Here is a 19615-nt window from a genome sequence, read left to right as displayed (position 1 = left end):
AAGGCATCTCATAAATAACCAAATCTGTGTTTTGTTTTTTGGACTGTAAAAGTCTCAGTGATTCATATGTTTTATAGATAGAATAGAATCAACTTTATTGTCCAGCCAACACAACAACATTGTCCCTGATCTCAACCAGAACAAATATAAAGACATAACATGTCCACATGATAAAAAAATACATTAACAGAACAAAGATATCTCAATTGTACAACAGTCATTGCATGATAAGACAAGTTAGAGAGAACCACTTACAAATACACATTTTGATCAAATATCAACATCATAAATCATATTCAATCAAATGTAAAGCAGACATAATCCATTTTAAAGGATAAGCAACCTGCTACTCTTAGCCGGTAGTTTGACCTCAGTAGCTCATCACAGTCCAACATTCATTATCAGTCTTCAAGACCAATGTGCAAAATAATCAACTTTAAATTAGCTAACAAGGTAAGACCAATCTAACAATGAATACAACAAAAAGTACTAAAATACATTTAATTTTAAGAAAAAAAACGGATTTACCTGTAGTAAGTAAGACGAGATGCTTATAACCACCATCTTCAAACACAAATGGTTCACAACATTTCTAACATCAATCTCCACAGCTCTGACGTTGTCTTTCCCTCTCCAGCTCTGTGGAAAGTCAATCCTGTGGCCTCACTTGACTTGATTTGTCTCGGATTATCCCTGTGTAGCGGATGTGGCAACACAAGAAACCCACAGGATCCTGTGCGCTCCTGTGTGGAATGCCACCTATCTCAACAGGATGACAGATCAAGCATGTGAATAAATTAACCTCAAGAATGTGTTGAAAAGTAGCAGAGATTGTGTGCTTTGTAATTATCTCCATGAACAGGTTCCTCCGGTCTGCAGCTCTGGGGGGGGGGGGGTCGTTGTTGGGCTATTCCTGACTCCTCTTGGATTAGACTAATCTTATTACAGTACAGGTATGAAAATACAGCACCCACTCCTCAACAAAAACTCATACTAAAGCCACATCACTATTGCCTTCTGCTGGACTGTTATGAAATACAATGATCCACAATATATTCTAGTCTATTCTATATTATAGTCTGTTAATGCACATATTGTCATTAGGAAAGACCTGTCGTTCACTTGACCAGATTCTCAACATGTCTAATATGTATTTGATTAATGATATGCATGTCTGTAGTTGTGAGTACATTTAAACCGATTTTGTATTTGTGTCATGAGTGAGTTCATCACACTTAAACTCTGCTACCCTGCTGCTACAAATAGTGAAACCTTAGTGACATAGCAAGTAGATAAAAACTGATTGGCTTACCTTGCACCTTGCTAAAGCTTAGGTTGGTGGGAAAAGATCAGTCTATGATGTACAGGATTTGGAGAGACTTCAAAGCCAATAAACCCCAATGCAATCCTAAAATAAATATGGTTTTATTTCAGTTAGCCTAATAGCTGGTTTGATTTGCATTGAGAGATGATTTTATGGAAAGTACCCCATGCCAATCTCTAGGTATGGTGAAGGGTATGTGATGATGTGGGGCTATTTTAATTCCAAAGGCCAAGGGAACTTTATCAGGATGCATAGTATCCTGGATCCATGAAATAACTGGCCTTTAAAAATAAAAATCTGCCTGCCTCTATGGGAATTTAACATAGGGCTGTACTTACTTATGCCCCCTGTATTTTAAGGAAGAACATTTATTTATTTACAATACATTATTCATTCACAAAGAAAATTGGTGTCCTTAAAGATTGGATTTTTCCTCATTTTTTTAATTAAGGCATTAAGATCTGCAAAAGATAATTTTTGTATTCCTCTTTTTAGTCAACTTTAGCATGGGTGTCCTAATTTGTTCACGACTGTAGATGTGTAGGGCTAGTTTATGGAAGTATTATTATAGAATTCTTTTTCTGATCTTTAACTATTAGCATATTTTATAATTCACCATAGGTTTTGTAAATGTAACCATAGTGAAATGAAAGTAGTGGAGTTAAAATATAAAGCAGCATAAACTTTACAAGTAGACCTACGTCAAAATTGAATGCAAGTAGGGTATAACCTGAGTTAATGTAGGCCTACTTAGTTACTGACTGACCATCACTGAAAACAGGTGTAAGATAACATTAATTATGTATTTGTTTTCATTCAAGTGTCCCCATAGGCTAAGCAAAGCCAGTGAGCCAGCATGCAGACATTAATCACACCTGTGCTTGTCCTGCAACAGAACTTCAAATTTTCTATTTGAAAAAGGTCTATACGCTATGGTGTACCAGGTAAGCTACACGTTTCTATAAGAAATGATATAATACAAGAATACAATTAATGAAAGCATAAAGTAATATACATTTATGGAAATAGTTAGACGGTGAAGGAACCATTAAACTCTGAGCCCTGAATAGCGTTAACGTTTTAAAAAATATTAAACCGACGCAGCAACTTGTCAGAGTAAGGCCCTTTTATGTGTGGCCCCGGGGACAAGGGTGTGCATATATGTTATATGCATAGGTTACATGTGAATATGCAATGCATTTACCTGAAAAAAATAATTTATTAACTTTTCCGACAGATGGCAGCAGATATACATTTGGCTACTGCTACGGAGCAGTCAGTTGTTGAAAACAAACGGCTCAGACAGAGATTTCCGTGCTCCACATAAGCAAATAAACTAAGCCTAATGGGAAATGAGTTCAATTCCTGGCGTCGGTAGACCCCTTTCGTTGGTTTCACGTACTACAAGTACTATATTTCCCGTCAAGCACTGCCGCCCTGTAGAAGCCGTCCCAGCTGGTTGCGTAGGTGCCTTTTTTTTCTTCGAACGGACCGTTCAGCTGTTTCAAAAAAGCCGGTGTTGAAGACATGAATTTACCGGAAGTTTATCGGTTGTGCCTTCAAAATAAAATAGGAGAGCTACGACACTGTCTGCTGACACTAGCAAATTATCAATAGGTTTTCACACTATGTGTTCTCCCTCAAAAACAATCCACAACGACACATGGTCTGATGCATGTTTTCGTATTTTTGTCGACAAGAGCTTTATTTTGAAAGTACAAACCAGAAGTTGTACATCCTTTTTCTTGTCTTTGCAATTGGTACTCCTGCTCCGGCGCAATTGCTCCAACAAGCCGGGGGAGAGGTGAAGGAAACGCAGGATAATAAACGATGGAGCATTTTTAAGAGATAACGACGAGCTCCCCCGTCGGAGATAACGGAACAGATTCATCTACATGACCAAAGAAACAAGACCGGCAACGAGAAACCCAAGCGTAACAATCATGCAATTTAAATACAGACGAATTTAAGCAACCGCTTCTTCTTCAAGGTTACACCTCTTGAAGACGCCCCAACATCCCCCCTTGTCGCAGATCAGCTGGCGTACGTTGGTTGATCGTCACCGGTACAGACCATGTCCGTTTGTTTGTTGGAGGCCGCGCCGGAGTGGATGCGGGCCGAGATCGAGCGTCTCTCCCGGGAGCTGAGTGAGACCACGAACGAGAAGATCCAGGCGGCGGAGTACGGACTGGCGGTGCTGGAGGAGAAGCAGCAGCTTAAACAGCAGTACGATGACCTGGAGATCGAGTACGAGGCTGTCAGGCAGGAGGTCGACCAGCTAAAAGAGGTAACGTTAGGCTGCATTTTAAAATCACAGAATATGCCTTAGATATCATCTTGCATTTCTGTGCCCTTAGCATCAACCCTAAAACCTTAACATCACATTTAATTTAGGCGTAAAACCTTACCCATTTGGGCCAAAACAAATTCCATTGATCTTGTAATTTCTTATGGTATGGTCTAATCACTGGACTATTCTATATGAACTTGGTTTGCTGTGACATATGGACAGACATCAGCCATAAAATGGCTATCTGTCACCCTACAAGGGCAAAACTGCAAGATGAGGAGGGGATGCTCCCTCTGTGGGCTGCATCACACCCCACCCCCTCTTTACTCTGGGTGTCCCCCATTGCACTGCCACCTTTTATTTATTTATACAGCTCCTATGGCCTCTTTTTTGAAGACATTCCTGTCTGACTAACAGCTAGTTAGGCCTGGTGTGTCTTCACCCCCACTTCTGTAATGTCTTAATCATGTGTAGATGTAGCCTACCGACTGTACAGATATCACCATTATTACAGGCAATCATCTGCAATACTGCTTGATATGGGACATAAAAAATGATCTTAGTCATTCATTTGTATCCTGTTTTAAGTTCAGGTCATTTCTTCAGGCATATTTTAACTTTGTAACATTACATTTACATGTTAAGATCACATTCAATACCCAGACTTATGTTTTTGAGCATGTGCATTAAATATCTTGTCTAAGTGTTTCTCTGCTTAGATGGGTCCTCCTCTGTGAACGAGAATTACTAGTTTAGTTGGGCGGGAGTAGGTTTGAATTTTGAACCTTCCCGCTCAGAAGACCGAGGGATGATTTAACTTGCAAAGGAAACCAGACGAGTTACGGCCGTTTGGGAATGGAAAGAATGTTGAGTGACAGTTCAAGCTTGGCTAGCGAGTCAGATAAAGGATGTGTCTGTTTTTTCTGCACAGTGGCCGGACTTATTCCCTACTGTTGTATAACATTGTGTCCAATTTTCTTCACTTAAGCAGCAGTTTCACATCTTACATTTAGAAGTATGGCTGTAGAGTGACGTTAGGCAGACTGCCCTGCCAACAACTGCAGCCTCTCTTTCTGTGCCCCTTAAGCAGTCATGGAAAAAAGCAGATCCCCGCTTTGACACAGGCTTGTTCATGGTTGCTCACATCCTCCTTTGAGATAATGGGTTCTTCCTGTGTCCTCCCACTAGGCCAGACAACCAATGGCTGAGAAAGCTGAGTTCATTGGTAAACCCCTTATTGCCTTGCCAGAAATCTGCTCATTGCCCCTTGGGTTTTTGTGCATTTCAGTAGAGAGACGCATACAGAGAGGTTTTCAGCTCTCTGCTTCTCCCTCTTCTCTGCTCGTCTTCCAGTGACCCTCTCTCTATTTATTGTTATTATCTTTGGCAAGAAGGCCTCAACTTGCCACAGAGGAATGACAGCAAAAAGATCTGAATAGAAGAAACGGTTTAAAAGAGTAGCCATGGCAGCAAACTAAAGCAAATAAAAGCAGGAACATTTCAGAAGATTTTTCTTGGTTTTTCAAAATATACCAGTTGAAGTCTTGTTTAAAGAAGCTGGTTGGATTCCCAGACTGTGCCTGAGCTTTCTTTCTGTCTCATAATGGAACACAAACATCCATCTGTGTGGACAATAAACTCAATTTGCACAAAGCTGTGGCAGAGGTTCTTTCTTTTGCCTCAGAGTTGGGTTATCCTGGTTGTAGATCACTGATCAGATGTTACTTTGAAAGACCATAGCTATTTTCCTCTATCCCTCTACCCAACCCCCCCCAACCCAGCCTCTGTATGAAGGGCAGACTTGATGCTATCACAAGAGAAGTACAAACACATTCTTCTGACATCCCTCTCTACTTCCTCTTTTATTGTCTGTAGAATAGCAGTAGCGGGGAGCAAACACAAGATAAGCTACTGTCACAGCATGAGCTAAAATTAAAGATTATCTCAGTGTTCAGTTTCCACTCAAACTCCAAATTTATAATTCAATAGATCACTGCAATTATGAAAGACAAATATATTTATCAGCCTCAAAGTCTTTTGTCTTTTGCTCTGATTTTCGGCATGTTGTAGTTGGTGTTGAAGTAGGTAGGTCAAACTGACCAGTGTGGCTTTGTCTGCAGCTACAAAAGCACACGTTATTTCTTTGGTCAGCTATAAATGCCATGTTCTTTTTGTTACCCATCTTCTATTTAAGGCGACAATGTTTGGATGACCCTTCTGTTTTCCGAGAACTTGGGCAGACTGGAATAGATTGTCTGGGAGATTTACAGAGTAGGATCCTCTCCAGTGACCCCAAACCTCTCCTCTTAATCACTTACTGGTATGCAAAAACGTAAAAAGGAAGTTGCCAAGATTTATTCACAGCGATGTAGGCTACATGCTTAGATACGCCTCTTTTGTCTCCTGCTGGATGTGAACACCCAATCAGAAATCATCACGACAGTAAACAAACTTCCCCTGCCATTTATCCTATCCTCAGCCTCTCACCTACCCTTGGGCAGGGCACTTACATTAAAACACCCCCCCCCCCACAAACATGCTACTCTTGAGGCAGGAAGATTGAGGAATTCTGTGCACTGCTGTTGCTTAGTAACGGCACAGCTCTGTGCCTTAATTTGAGCAGCTGTACATCCTCCTCAGCAGGTGCTGCTTTCTGAGTGTGTTGGTCGGGGAATTCTTAGGGATCATCTCACAGCTAGCTAGAATAGTATTAATTGGCTGGAAGCAGGGTGCAAAATAACTTTTTTGTCCACCAGCCAAATGTCTAGTAAATGTTAAAATGTTACCAGCCACTCAATAGATTTTCATTGTTTTTTGGCTGGTGGATGGTGCTAATTTTGTTTCCTGGCTGGATGTAACTATTGGTTAATGGTATTCATAGGCTGTTCATATCGGTTCTCTGATGTAGCTATTAGGGGTGGGGGGGATCGATATAGCATAGTATCACTATATTTTCCGTGGCAATACTGTATCGATACACAGACGCCAAGTATCGAACTATTATTATATATGTGTTGGTAAGTTTGTCTGCTTGACAATCCCATTTTGCAGCAATAAAATTAAAGTGAAATGAACAGATTTTTTTTGTTTGTTTGTTTTAGATAAAACAGATGTTGACAGTTTTCTTTTGGGGACATAATTTGAAATTGGGAAAAATTTGAAGTTGGAAAAACTGTAATAAATTGCAATATATCGCAGAATATTGCAATATGTTTAAAATCGCAATAATATCGTATCGTGACATAAGTATGGTGATGATATGGTTTTGTGAGGCCTCTGGTGTTTTGTATAATATATCTTATGGTCATTGGCATACTCCTGCAGTAGGGACACTGTCAGCCAACCCTGCTTTTCTACTTATTCTCAATCACTTTATAACCCTCCAACCACAAAAATCTTCACATGCATCTTTTCCCTCTTCACTCCACTGAAAGGGTGGTACGCACTAAGTGGACTGTTTTTAGTGATAGGCACCATTTTCTTGTAGCCCACTGGCAGAGTTTGCAGTGCAATGGCCTAACAGAGATCCATCTGCTGGTACATTTTAGTGAATGTGAGTCACTTGGCCCACTGCCCCTGTGCTGCCTCCTGGAGACCTGGACTGTAACACTGCCAAGACTTTATATGTCCACTTGCCTGATCACGCAATTCTTTGTGATTATGCGACTTTCCTCAAGGACATTTGACACACAGTACATTATAGCTTAAGTCAACAGCTGATCTGTACACAATACGCTGTTCCTTCTTCAAACAGTGCTCTGATTAAGGCACCCTTGCATGCTAGGCTGCTAGTGAAGATATGCAAAGGCGGTGTGGACCTTTCCCAGTTATGTAGATTGCGGAGTATAGTCTCAGTCATATGATGAAGTAGCTCATGACATTATACTACACGCTAGCAGTGCAACAGTGGAAGGTGGTGCTCCCTCAGCTGTTGTTGATATCCTTAAGTTAAGCCACGCACAGGTGACATCATGTGCCACACCTCCAAATGCAGTTCTGAGGGAAGTGCTCGTTCCTGCACGTAGTCTTTGCCTGAAGACTGGAGAAACATTTGGTATCTTAAGCTTTACGTTGGGCTGGATGTTTAGCCGTTTTTCTACCTTTCTTAGGTTTGTGTGAATGCAATGGGAACACACTGGCCACAGAGATGTCATGTCCTATCCAAAGACAACAGACCAATAGAACATTCCACAGTCATCAGTTTTTATTTTCTGATACTGGTTCTTTATTTTTTCACAGACAATGACACTTTAATAAAGTCCTAGAGCTCCTCTGGTCCTTGTTGCACTGCGGCGAGTGTCTGAGACCACACTAAAGTCATTCAGTCACACACTGTCCCTGTTTCTCCTCCCCTGCAACGCTCCTATCGGTGTAGCGGCAGCTGTGTTCTGCATTGTGGAATTCAACCAGGCAGTCACAACCCTAAATATTGTTAAGCTCAGTAAAACCTGCGTCCTCTGTGCTCGGCTCACTGGCCCTTTGTGTGTTTGTCGGAGCCAACTGAGGTTAACAGTTCTTGGGTGTCACAGATGAAGAGAGGGTTAAATGCCAGCAGAACACAGTGTATGACAAAGGAGAGTTAGAGAGGCGTTCCATTGTGGCTACATTTGAAACGATTGGTCACTTTTGTCCCTTTTTGAAATGGCAGATCACTAAAGGATATACCCCAATGTCCTTAAACAAAGCTATCTGGTGTGACTCTAAGCCCTTTTCTGTGGTGTTAAATGGGTTGGATGCTGATTGGATGTCAGTAGAAAATACAAGGACACAAAACCCATCTGGTCCCTTATATGAAAAGTCATAAATAAAGTCAGACTCGTATTATTGGATTGCCACACCATGACACCAAGCTATGTTTCATCAACAGCTGTTCATCGCTTACACGCTTACATAATTTTTTTCTCTTTTCGCATTTACTTCAGCCATTCTTGTATCTTATCACAACTTCCCAGCCTATCCTAATAGCTCATTCAAGTCACTATACTCAATTATTGTTTCATTTCACTGCACATTTCTGTGTTTAGTTAGCCTATGTTTTTGCCTCTATCTGTGACCTAGCATATGCTAAACACTTCAGCATGGTTTGGGGTATTCTTTTATCCATAATGTCTTTTGCTGGACGGCAAGTCTGCAGTTAAGGGGTAATCTTTTCTAAATGGCACTAAATACAGTCCCAAATCCCCTACCCTCTGGTCCTAAGAGGATGAATCCCAGCCGCCATGCACAGGGCTTACAGAGGTCTGGGAGTCTGCCAGGCCCAGTCATACTTGGCAGCCTCCGTAGCCAGGGACAGGTAGGTGAATATTGGTGGTAAGGCTGGACAGAGGCTGTCAGCTGCTTTTGGGAAACTGCCCTGTTCTCCCTGCCCTGGCCCAGAAGCATACTCCAATGGCCGCCAAGCCTAGCAGTCTGTTCTGAGAGCTGGCACTTTTGCTATATGAATCTCAGCCTTAATAAGGATGTGCAAATTATTGCAAAGACCACCCACACAATATTTTTTGTGAAGAAATGTCCACTGCAAAACCGTATTAAGTGTCCAGACAGGCTGGTCTATCTACAAAAAGATCCACTCGCAAAGACTAATGTTGCCTTCTGTGACACAGAAGGCTGACCATATGGTATTGCAAAGTAATGAAAGAAGTATTCCACCCAGTTTAAGGTATAATGGCCTCACTGCTAATCTGTAATGATTTTAAGGGCTTTTGTCCTTAACTCTGATAAACAAAATACCATCATCAGCACCCATCCACAGCTAAAAAAGAGGCTACATTTACTCTGGAGCATTAGTGGAAGGCTGTTTGAGTTTAGTGATTTTGCAGTTTGTTCAAATGAAACAAATTATGCATTAGTTAAGTTCTGCTTTGACAATAGGCAGTGTAGAAGGAATGTATGTAACAGTTTGTTGGCTGATACATGACTTCAATGAAACTTACATCAAGTTTCTCCCCAGGCCTTATAGAGGTTGTTGCCTACTGATAGAAGAACATAGCATTGTGACTGCCCAAAGGGAAATTGTATAATCTAATTTTGTGTGCGTCATCAGGTCACACTGCCTTTTTCAAAGTTATTAGGTAATAATAAAGTGTAAAAATGTAACCCACAGTTTAGCAGCAAGATAATAAGATAGGATAAGATATACTTTATTGTACCCGAAGGGAAATTTGTTTTGGACTCTGTCCTTTCCGCAGCTTTACAAGACTTTGCAACACAATATACATAAAATAAGCGTCTCAATTAAATGGATGGTTTTATTTTGAGTATATACTGTGCTTGATCCCCAATATTGCAAAACAGCCTCAGTTACATGTATTATATAGTTAAATTCACAACTTTTAAAATACCCTAGGGCAGAGATCTTCAACAGGGGGTCCTCAGAGTCACTGCAGGGGGCCTCCAAAATATTAATTTTTTAAAGTTTTTTCAAAAATTTAAAAGTCTTTACATGAATCCAACATATTTTAGCAAATATAAATCCCCACTGATGATAGGCTTACTGGCCTATAGGTAACGCTGTCACTAAGGTAGCCATCCACGGATACAGTGAATCCCAAAGAATTAAACTGTACCACATTTATGTTGAGAATTAAAAGATTTATAAAATCATGCCAATTATTTTAATATCTTAGTATTCTATGCACTAAAAAGATATGTATAAAGGTTTTAGGCCGCCCTATACATTATTGTAGGCCTAGTTTAATATGCAACTTAATTTTATACAATATTAGTAGTAGGGGGTCCCTGCTCCATCTCTCTTTCAGTTAAGGGGTCCTTGGCTTAAAAACAGTTGAAGACCCCTGCCCTAGGGTATTACGGTTTCTTTAAAACATTCACAGAAGTCAAAATGGCACGTAGAGAAGCTGTATAGCCGCCCAGCAGGGTCATGATTCTACCAGTGTAATCCAATTACTGAAGACCAGTGCCACATCCGGCAGGAACCCAGGCTAAAAGCAGTGGATGAGGTTATAGTAATGGCTGTATGCCTCTGACAATACAACTTAGTTCACTCATGGAATAGGCCAGTCTCCAGTTTCCCAACTATAAACAACTATAAACTATTCTGTCAACAAAGAAGCCAGTGTGCGTACACGTGACTGAGATAAATGTGTGTGTGTGTGTGTAAGATATGCAATGGCTACTTATTATTCTAGTCCGTGGGCTATATCAGATTGCCCACAAACCTGCCTTATCGTTTGTGCTACAGAGTCCAAGCAACATGATTGACAGAGAATGACACCCTCCTTTTATATAAAACATGCTTGTTTATGGCTTTGTGTTTTGATAATAAAAAAATGGCAATGGGTTTCCTTTAACCATAAGGCCTCTTACTGAGTCCATGCAAAGCTCTGCTCCATCAAATCTTTCTTCTTCCTTCTACTGAAATGAAGTCGGAACTCACGCCCTCTGCCCCCGCTCTGCATCCTGTTTACTTGTGAGGAGTCTTATCTTTTTATAGCAGATAGGAAGCATATGAAATATGACTCTGTCAGTCCGGATATCTTTTTAGTGGATCAGAGGAAATGACCACATGAGGTTCATCAGGCAAGTCACTTCTGTCACCTGTTCGACAAGAAATAAGTCTCAATAGTGCAGTTTGTTTTAATGAGAGGAATGCGCTTGCCTCCCCTGCTGTGTTAACATCTACACTCATTATGCTACATTTCCTTACAATGTTCTGGCCATTTCCACGGCAACAGAGACAGGAACTGACGATCACTACGAGCTATATAGAGTCACCTAGCTTTAGCTCACACTGAATATTTTGTGCCTCAAAAGTTGTACATCAGTAGTAGTATCTGTGGGTGTTTAAAATATATGCTGAATTAATAATAATCATATTAAATAAAATATTTTTTTCTTGTAACTAACATCCCAGATTTTTTTAAACTGGTTAGAGGCAGATTTGCAAGATTCCAATTTATAAACTAATCTTAACACACATAGCAAGCAATCTGAAAAATGTAGATGTCCTTGTAGTGACCTTCTGAAATCAGAAGTCCCCATTGTGGGACACTTTACTTACTTGGGCTTTGACACAGATGTATGCCCTTGAATATATGAAGTTGAAGAATGAAGTTGAATATATCCCTAGAGATACAAAAGATTTGAGATGGGGGTGCGACACTCCACGTTTATTAGCATATACAAATGGCAGGAATAAGCTTGTGGTAGCTATAAGTGGACAGATGGTGGGTGCCCAATCCCCACCCCTAGATATACCCACACATGTACACATATCCAGAGGTTATGATTTCTCCACCCATATCCTCCAACTAAAGAGTTTGTTGTTTCTTCTCTGTAGTTTGTCCCTGGGCATTCTGTGATTTGGTGCAGTACAGGAAGAGATCAGGGATGAGATGTAGACAGATGGCACTTTCTGTTTACATGAGTACATTCTGGCACACCCCTCTCTGGTTCCTCTGTAATTCTACATAGTCCACTCATCTCAATTATCTCCTAAATGGCAGAGTAGTGCCTCCCATCTCACCTAAATTAATTCAACCAGAGGGCAGATTTTGAAAACATCTCCTCCTTTTAATAGACTGTCTATTCAAACATTAGCAAGGTTGTCCCTTTGCCCTGGGGGTCCTTTAAACTTCAACACCACAGTGCAATCAGAGAACAGCGGTATGTCTACAATCTCTCCACATTCCATACCCACTCCCCGCCACCATCCTCCTCTCCTCATTCCTCCCCCGGCTCCCATTGTAAATAGGCTAGTGGGTCTGGGTCCCCCTGTCGCAGTGTGTCGCACCCGAGTCTCATGTAGCCCACGCTTTAAAACCCTCAGGCATGGTTGAACAGGGGAGAGAGGGGGAGGAATTGGGAATAGATAAAGGGTAAAAGGGAGTTGAGATAAGACAGAGTTGTATAGCCGGGCAGGGGGTTGCCTGTACAGCAATAATGACATTAATGTTTAGGCTCAGAGAGAGCGAGGAGAGGAGGGGTTTTAATTGGATGTGTGCCAGTCTCTCAGGAGTCCTTGAGAAATGGGGATAGCAGACAGAGAAAGGGAGAGAGGTTTGGATAGGACGGGCACCTGGCAATTCCTGTGTTTCCTGTTTTCATTATTTTCTTGAATGCTCTGTTGTTAGTGAGATGTATAGGTATTGTAGAGTTGACAAAGTATTCTTTGAACATGGAATGAAAGAACATTATTATGTAACGCAAACCATAGACAATGATTTGTCTGCTGTATGCATTGCATATACTATTTTCTACACTTATCGATCAAGTATCTGTTATGTACAGTATTATGGCGAAGCTACTAAGCCCCCACCTCATTATTTTCTGACATGGCCACATATGGAAGGCTTGCCACCCAGACCCAAGATGTAACCTCCTTGGTAGAGAGAATGTGCGCACACACAGTCACATAGGATTTAATTACAGCAAATGGGGAAGGGAGGTCATTAGTCTCTGTCTGGCCAGGGAGCAAGGGCAGGACCTGCCCAAGAGACTCTTCTAGGTTTGGGAGGGTGAATGAAGAGATATGAGTGGGGAGTTGGGGACAGCACAGAGATTGAGAGATAACTTTGGCCCTGTTTGTGAGTGGAGGAAAACTTGATCAAGTGGCAACATATGAGGCACCTTAGATAGAAAACCTCAAGAAGAAGGAAAATGGAGTGTGTGCAGTCCCTCCACCATCCTGTCAATGCTTCACCCTGATTGATTAGACATGTCTCGGCACTAATGTATGAGTCTAGGATGATGAGGGGAAATGAATAAGGGTCTCAAATATGGTATTAATCTAATAATTGATTATTGTTAAAATGATATGGCGGAGGGCTAAGGGTTTGATACATAACATTGTCTCCACTAACCGTGAACAAATACACAAACAAATGGATTCCATTTCTACTTCACCTTCCCCCTTCTTCCTTCAAACCTGACCTTAGACTTTGTGTGTGTGTGTGTGTGTGTGTGTGTGTGTGTGTGTGTGTGTGTGTGTTTTTTTTTTTCCTGGCTGCAGCCCCAGCTTCGTCATTTATGTAAACAGAGAGGGTCGGTTCAGCTGTGGATGTCATACGTAAAGGCTCCACATGGAGCCGTTTCTTTTGGGAAATATCCTGAAATACTCACTTACTAAATAGAGGCTCAGTCTGATGAACTGCTTCTTTACTATGATGTAGGCTTGGCCAGATAGCACAAATTTCAAATTGGAGAGGCATGGGTGAGAACTGTTGCCAGATAAAGAGGGAGGAGAGCAAGCTGTGTGAGGTTGAGCTCTGAAACGGCCATCTGTGTCAGTGCCCTGCCTCTTCTGACCGCCTCTCGCTCTGTCACTGTAATTGGCATAGTAACCATAACGACGGCTGTTCCCCTGGGGTTCGGGCGCGTGGACCTGGGAGATCTCATCCAGCCACAGAGTGTCAGGCTTAAAGGGGAACCGGCAGGCTGACTACAGGCAGGCACCGATAAGGCTGTCTTTGCATTGCAAATGATTGAGGTTGTGATTGCCCAGAGCTGGCGCTAGTATGGAACATTGCCACGATATGAACGATGATAAAGAACTCAGACCCCAGCTCATTGACTGCTAAGATCAAATACTGAAGACAGAAGTAGAGTTAAAAATGTTGTGGTTCATCTCTTCCGTTGCACAAGAAAGAACAGATGATTTTTCATGGCATCATAGAAGAAACAAAAACAGTAACTTGAGTCAAGACAAACCTTCTCAGGAAACACTTAACTCGACCGAAATCTGCTTTTTCTGTAAATGTTGTTAGTGGCTTTTAGGCTTAGCTTGTATTTCACTCATGAGTGGCATTAAAATGACCTTTTCTCATTATACTGCCTATTGTGTAGCATGTAAACGCTGCTTTCGTCTTATATATCTATGCACTGAAGGTTAAATAAACTCAGACCCAGGTTCTTTAGCTCACTGCCAGAGGCATAATGACTGTTTTTACCCTGTAATAATAACACAGGAGTTAGTCCATGAACACCCACAGTATAGTGCCTTCAGGCTGACACAGACACTATAATAACAGTGGGGGGCTTGATTGTCCTCTCTTTGCAGGTGTTTCACCTTTTATAGTTTAGTTTTGTAGTTTATTTGGAACATTATTTAAAAAAAACAAAAAACATATATATATATATATATATATAAAATACAATTTAAATAACATATAAATAAGGACATTTACATCTCAGCACAATCTTCCAAAATGATTGTGATTCAAAAAAGAGATTCTCATGTTCAAATGTTGTAAGGAAGATATATTTTCTAAAGCTCCTGTCTTTGTAGACGTATGATGAATATAGATAAGCATCATGTTTGAAATTAAGCTCTGATCTGACCAAAGGCTGACTTCACACAGAGTCTCTCGTGCTGACTTCAGATTAGTTGCCTGTGTGAAGTCGAAATAAAACATGAAATCTAGTTTTCCCCAGCCAGATTTGAAGAAAGCACTAACTAGCGCTTAATCATTACAGCCTGATGTAAGCAGATAAAATGTATGTAGAGATTTTGCATCGCTGAGCTCCTGCAGCCCAATTAGGCTATTCTGATATTTTTATATGGTTGAGGATGACTTCTTCAGTGAGGCATGTAAAGGGCCTCATGAGTCTGATTAGCGCATCACTCGTAGCAGAGACACGTGTGTGTGTGTGTGTGTGTGTGTGTGTGTGTGTGTGTGTGTGTGTGTGTTCATGTGTGTGCTTTAATTGTATGTCTACTAGAGCTGGGCAATATGTGGATATTATATCGATATCGTGATATGAGACTAGATATCGTCTTAGATTTTGAATATCGTAATATGACAGTAAAATGACAAGTGTTGTCTTTTCCTGATTTCAAAGGCTGCATTACAGTAAAGTGATGTCATTTTCTGAACTTACCAGACTGTTGTAACTGTTCTATTATTTGCCTTTACCCACTAAGTCATTATATCCACATTACTGATAATTATTTATCAAAAATCTCATTGTGTAAATATTTTGTGAAAGCACCAGTAGTCAAGACTACAATATCGTTGCGGTATCGATATTGAGGTATTTGGTCAAAAATATCATGAAATTTGATTTTCTCCATATGACCCAGCCCTAATGTCTACCTTCTCCCAATGGCTCCATCACCTCTGGCGTTCTCTCTTTTTCTGTCCTGCCCTGCAACTGAGGAGATCCAAAATCTGGCACAGCTTTGTGGTTGTTTTTAGGAGGTTCGCGCCCTTCAAGTCTCATGATGAGAGTTTATCGCTCAGCCAGTACAGTTGAGGCTAAATCTTTTTTTTTTTTAAGGTAATATGTGTCTCATATACTCACACGTTGTTAGGTTTCTCTAACCTCTGCTTTGTTATATTCACTGTAGTGTATTCCTTGCCTTTGGCATGCAGTGCATCGCCTGTATGTGTTGACAACATGAATTGCACACAGTGTTGGTGGAACCCCTAGGATGCTTTGAACACTCACCTCTTCCTCCTTTATCTCAGAAGGGAGAGCAAGCCTCAACACGGCAACACCAGGTGCCGTTTGGCCTACCTCGGGCACACTGGGTGTGTATGCGTTTCGAGTGTGTGAAATTGTCCAGGCCTGTGTGTGAATAATAACCCAACGGCTCTGTTCTATGCAGTGAATCAATGTGGCTCTGTGCCAAACAACAGCTAATATCTCTCCCTCCCTCCCTCGTTCGCATTTCTTTCTCACCCTCTTTTTTTCCCTCCCCATCTCCTTCTCCTTCTGTTTGGCAAATATAACGCCTTATATACATCTAACTGTTAAATAGTTTCTTCTACTTTAGAATTACTCCTCTTGTAATTTTGCCATAGTAAATCTCTGCTTAAAAAGGTCAATTTTAAGTTGCTGAGTTGGTGAAAGGCAAGAAGGGGAATATTTAAACCAGTGGAGAGTTAATCATAACCTCCACGGAATTGTCGAGGGATGAAAGCGAATGTTCAATCCCACTGAAGAGTAAAGTCTGAAGTAAATAATTAGCTTCTCTGTTATTCATTATAGCAAGTGTCATTGGTTTTGGCATAACATGCACTAATCGGCAACAGCGCTGTCAGTTGAGTAAACTCAAACAAGCATACACTGCTGCGTGACATGGTTTGCATTCCTCACAGGACCATGCCACTCATGCCCCAAGAGATCTTTATAATGAACAGTTAAAAAACGGCTAAATATAGAAACACACCTTAAAGCAATCTGTCCCTTGCAAGTCGCTGGCTGCACAGTGGCCTGTGAATAGAGACAGAGAGACGGACGATAAGATGGTAAAAAAAAGAGTGCACGTCTCTGTTTATCATCACTGACTGTGACTCCACGTGAGCTGTGAGTCACGAGGCAGAATAATTCATTCATTGTTTAGTTTTTTCCTGCTCCATTTCTCCTCCTGTGCAATCGCCTACAATGACAACTCTAACACCAACGAGCCTTCAGTGTTGCCGGACCACTGCTTTGGCATCCAGGGTCAACTCCAACACGCTCACCATCTGTATGACTAACTAAATTGACATAGCGTTATATTGTTCAGCATTCGTCACATGCTGTCTTTGTCATAGCACGAGAATGCTGCTGTAGAGACTGAAAATCAACCCACTCTAGTCCACAAGTTTTGCCAAATGCATTCTCATATCACAGTTCTGCATCTCGAGGTTGTGTCATCTGGTATTGCACATTAGGCATGCCCTGCTGCAACCTATCTGGCATCCTCTAGTGAGATTATTATGTCAGCATTATGCTGGGTGTGTACAAATCGTGTGTGTGTGTGTTAACTTGAATGTCCAGTGGTTTTATTGTTCATGGTCTGCAGTAACCATATCTCTGGTTACATCTCTACCCGCTTTCTATTCTCACTTCATGCCACAGAAAAAACACTGCTCTCTGCCAGCGGGACAGAAACTGAAAATACATTTGGTTCATTTAAGCTCCACAGGGCCTCAGAGACTGGCAGTATCGATCTGTTTGTTACCTGTCAGAGACCCAAAGCCCATCTCCCTTGTGCTCTTGGCTCAAAGGATCAAAAAAAAACATGCGCAGGAGGATTCTGAGCGGGGAAAACCACGTTGAACTCGGTGACTTATGTTCTCTCTGCTTTAACATCCTACACCATGTAAGGTGTTGAACATTAGCAGCAGGGCTGGAAGCTACATAACCAAGTATCTTGGAAAGACAAAAGAGTTCAGGGTGCTCAGGAAGTTCAATCAGATGTTTGAAGGTGCTCTTTGGGGTTGGGAATTCAATAAAGTGTAGAAAAAAAGGGAAATCCAAGGCACTCTTCTTCAAAATTATTAAAAAGCCTTTATTTTACTGGCTATTTCATAATAGAAATTTTAAAAGACATAGGGTTGCTTCTCCCTATGTCTTTTAAATGTTCTATTATGAAATAACCAGTAAAATAAAGGCTTTTTAATAATTTTGAAGAAGAGTGCCTTGGATTTCCCTTTTTTTTTTTCCCTACAGAACCAAGTGTTTAGCATTCCCCCTCTGTTACTTAACAGGGATCACATTGCAAAAAAATTATGCATGACCGTTGAGTCCTGATTTGTCTCACCTTCTAATCAGTGGACTTTGCCTCTCAAAGCAGTGTCTTTGGTCAGATTAGAGGACAATGCGACAATTAAACTGTGTTCCAGCATGCTTTGAACACAAGCAGTCACGCTGTTGTTATAGCAACATTTGTTTTGCTGAAAGATAGACCTACAGATAGTGGATTGAGTTTAACACCCTGGGTGTATAATAAACATAATTACCAGAGAAACCAGTGTTTTTAATATAGGCTGTACCTAAAACTAAAACTGCAGGCATAGCAACATCTTTCCTTAAATTAGTCTGCATTCATCCACCCATGTAAGACTCTATTTATACCTTTTGAAAGTTTCCATGTGTCAATCTTATGACTAGATTCTCTGTTCTGGTGTCAGCAGTGTATGGGGAAGTAATGAAAATAATACTGACAGCTGAGAGAAAAAGAACTAAGACCAAAGGTGACTCATCTCATGTTATCAATCATCCTCAATCACTTGATGCTTTTGATCACAGTGATGATTTACTTTGATCTCCACATGACAGCCCACAGTATAAAGCCCAGCCCAGCAGGGTGTCTAACCTCAGCCCATCATGCATGCACTCATCTGGAATCAGACATTGGGTTCCATAGAGGGATAAATCTCCTGAACTATTGACTTTTTCTTATGCAGCTCTATAATGTTAGCCATAGCCTTCTGTGAGAAAATCCAGCCCAGACAGCGTGCTAATGACTAAAGATCTGCCTTTTATTAGCTTTACAAAGGATTAATAATCCACGTATGCTAACATATCATATATGTAAAAAAAAAAAAAAAAACGCAACATATGGCAAGCTAAAGATGAATTATAAATTGGGTGGGCAGCTCACTGTGGGATTACAGGCTTGGTCGCGTGCGGCCCCAATTTAGCCTCCCCTAAAAACCACGCTTGGGGAGTTGAGATTAAAGGCCTTGGGTCAGATGGTTTGGGCTAGGGGCTCTACTTCATGTTTAAAGAACAGGCCTCTGAGATTGGATTGATTGGAGTCCCTTGATGGTGGTGGATAGCCATCATACACCAAGATTATAAAAATGGGATTCCCCTGGTTTCTGATTGGGTTAATCCCATCTCTTGTAAGGACTTTTAATCAAAAAGTCTCCTGCTGATTGATGGTGTGATTTCTGTTAGAAGGGAGGTTGTGGGGAAGGTATAAGGATATTTATTTAACGGGTCCAATGTGATATCTTCATACTACTTGTTTTTTCTGACCAAGAGTCCAAAACCCAAAGATATTAAGTTTACTATCACATAACACAAAGAAGAGCAGCAGAACCTCACCGCTGAGTAGATGAAACTTGGCAATTCCATTTTAACTTAAACAAATATATAATCATCGAAATTCTGATTTGTTTTCTGTCATTCAATCAATTAATCACCTAATTTCAGCTCTCATGTGTTGGCTCAGTATGTTAACTGCTGCAACTGGTTGAAAATGTCATCAGCTCATCTGTAAAAATGTATTAAATTGGCACAATCAGGTATGTGCTAATATGTGG

General features: G+C 40.9%; 1 protein-coding gene across 4 annotated transcripts in view; it reads left to right on the top strand.

Annotated features, from left to right (window-relative positions):
• The first annotated feature begins 3085 nt into the window (after positions 1-3085).
• LOC144521078 (protein bicaudal D homolog 2-like) overlaps positions 3086-19615 on the top strand; it is a 42500-nt gene continuing 25970 nt past the window's right edge. For 3 of the 4 annotated variants that reach the window (XM_078255354.1, XM_078255353.1, XM_078255352.1), the window contains exon 1: positions 3086-3611. In XM_078255354.1, the coding sequence (XP_078111480.1) occupies positions 3399-3611 (213 nt within the window). In that variant the 5' untranslated portion in view covers positions 3086-3398. The remainder of the gene's footprint in view (positions 3612-19615) is intronic. The other variant, XM_078255355.1, reaches the window with a different exon arrangement.

The sequence above is a fragment of the Sander vitreus genome, chromosome 7 (genome assembly GCF_031162955.1).
Source record: "Sander vitreus isolate 19-12246 chromosome 7, sanVit1, whole genome shotgun sequence".
Classification (NCBI taxonomy): domain Eukaryota; kingdom Metazoa; phylum Chordata; class Actinopteri; order Perciformes; family Percidae; genus Sander; species Sander vitreus.
Note: the sequence above shows the minus strand (reverse complement) of the source record. Positions and strands in the feature narration are given on the sequence as shown.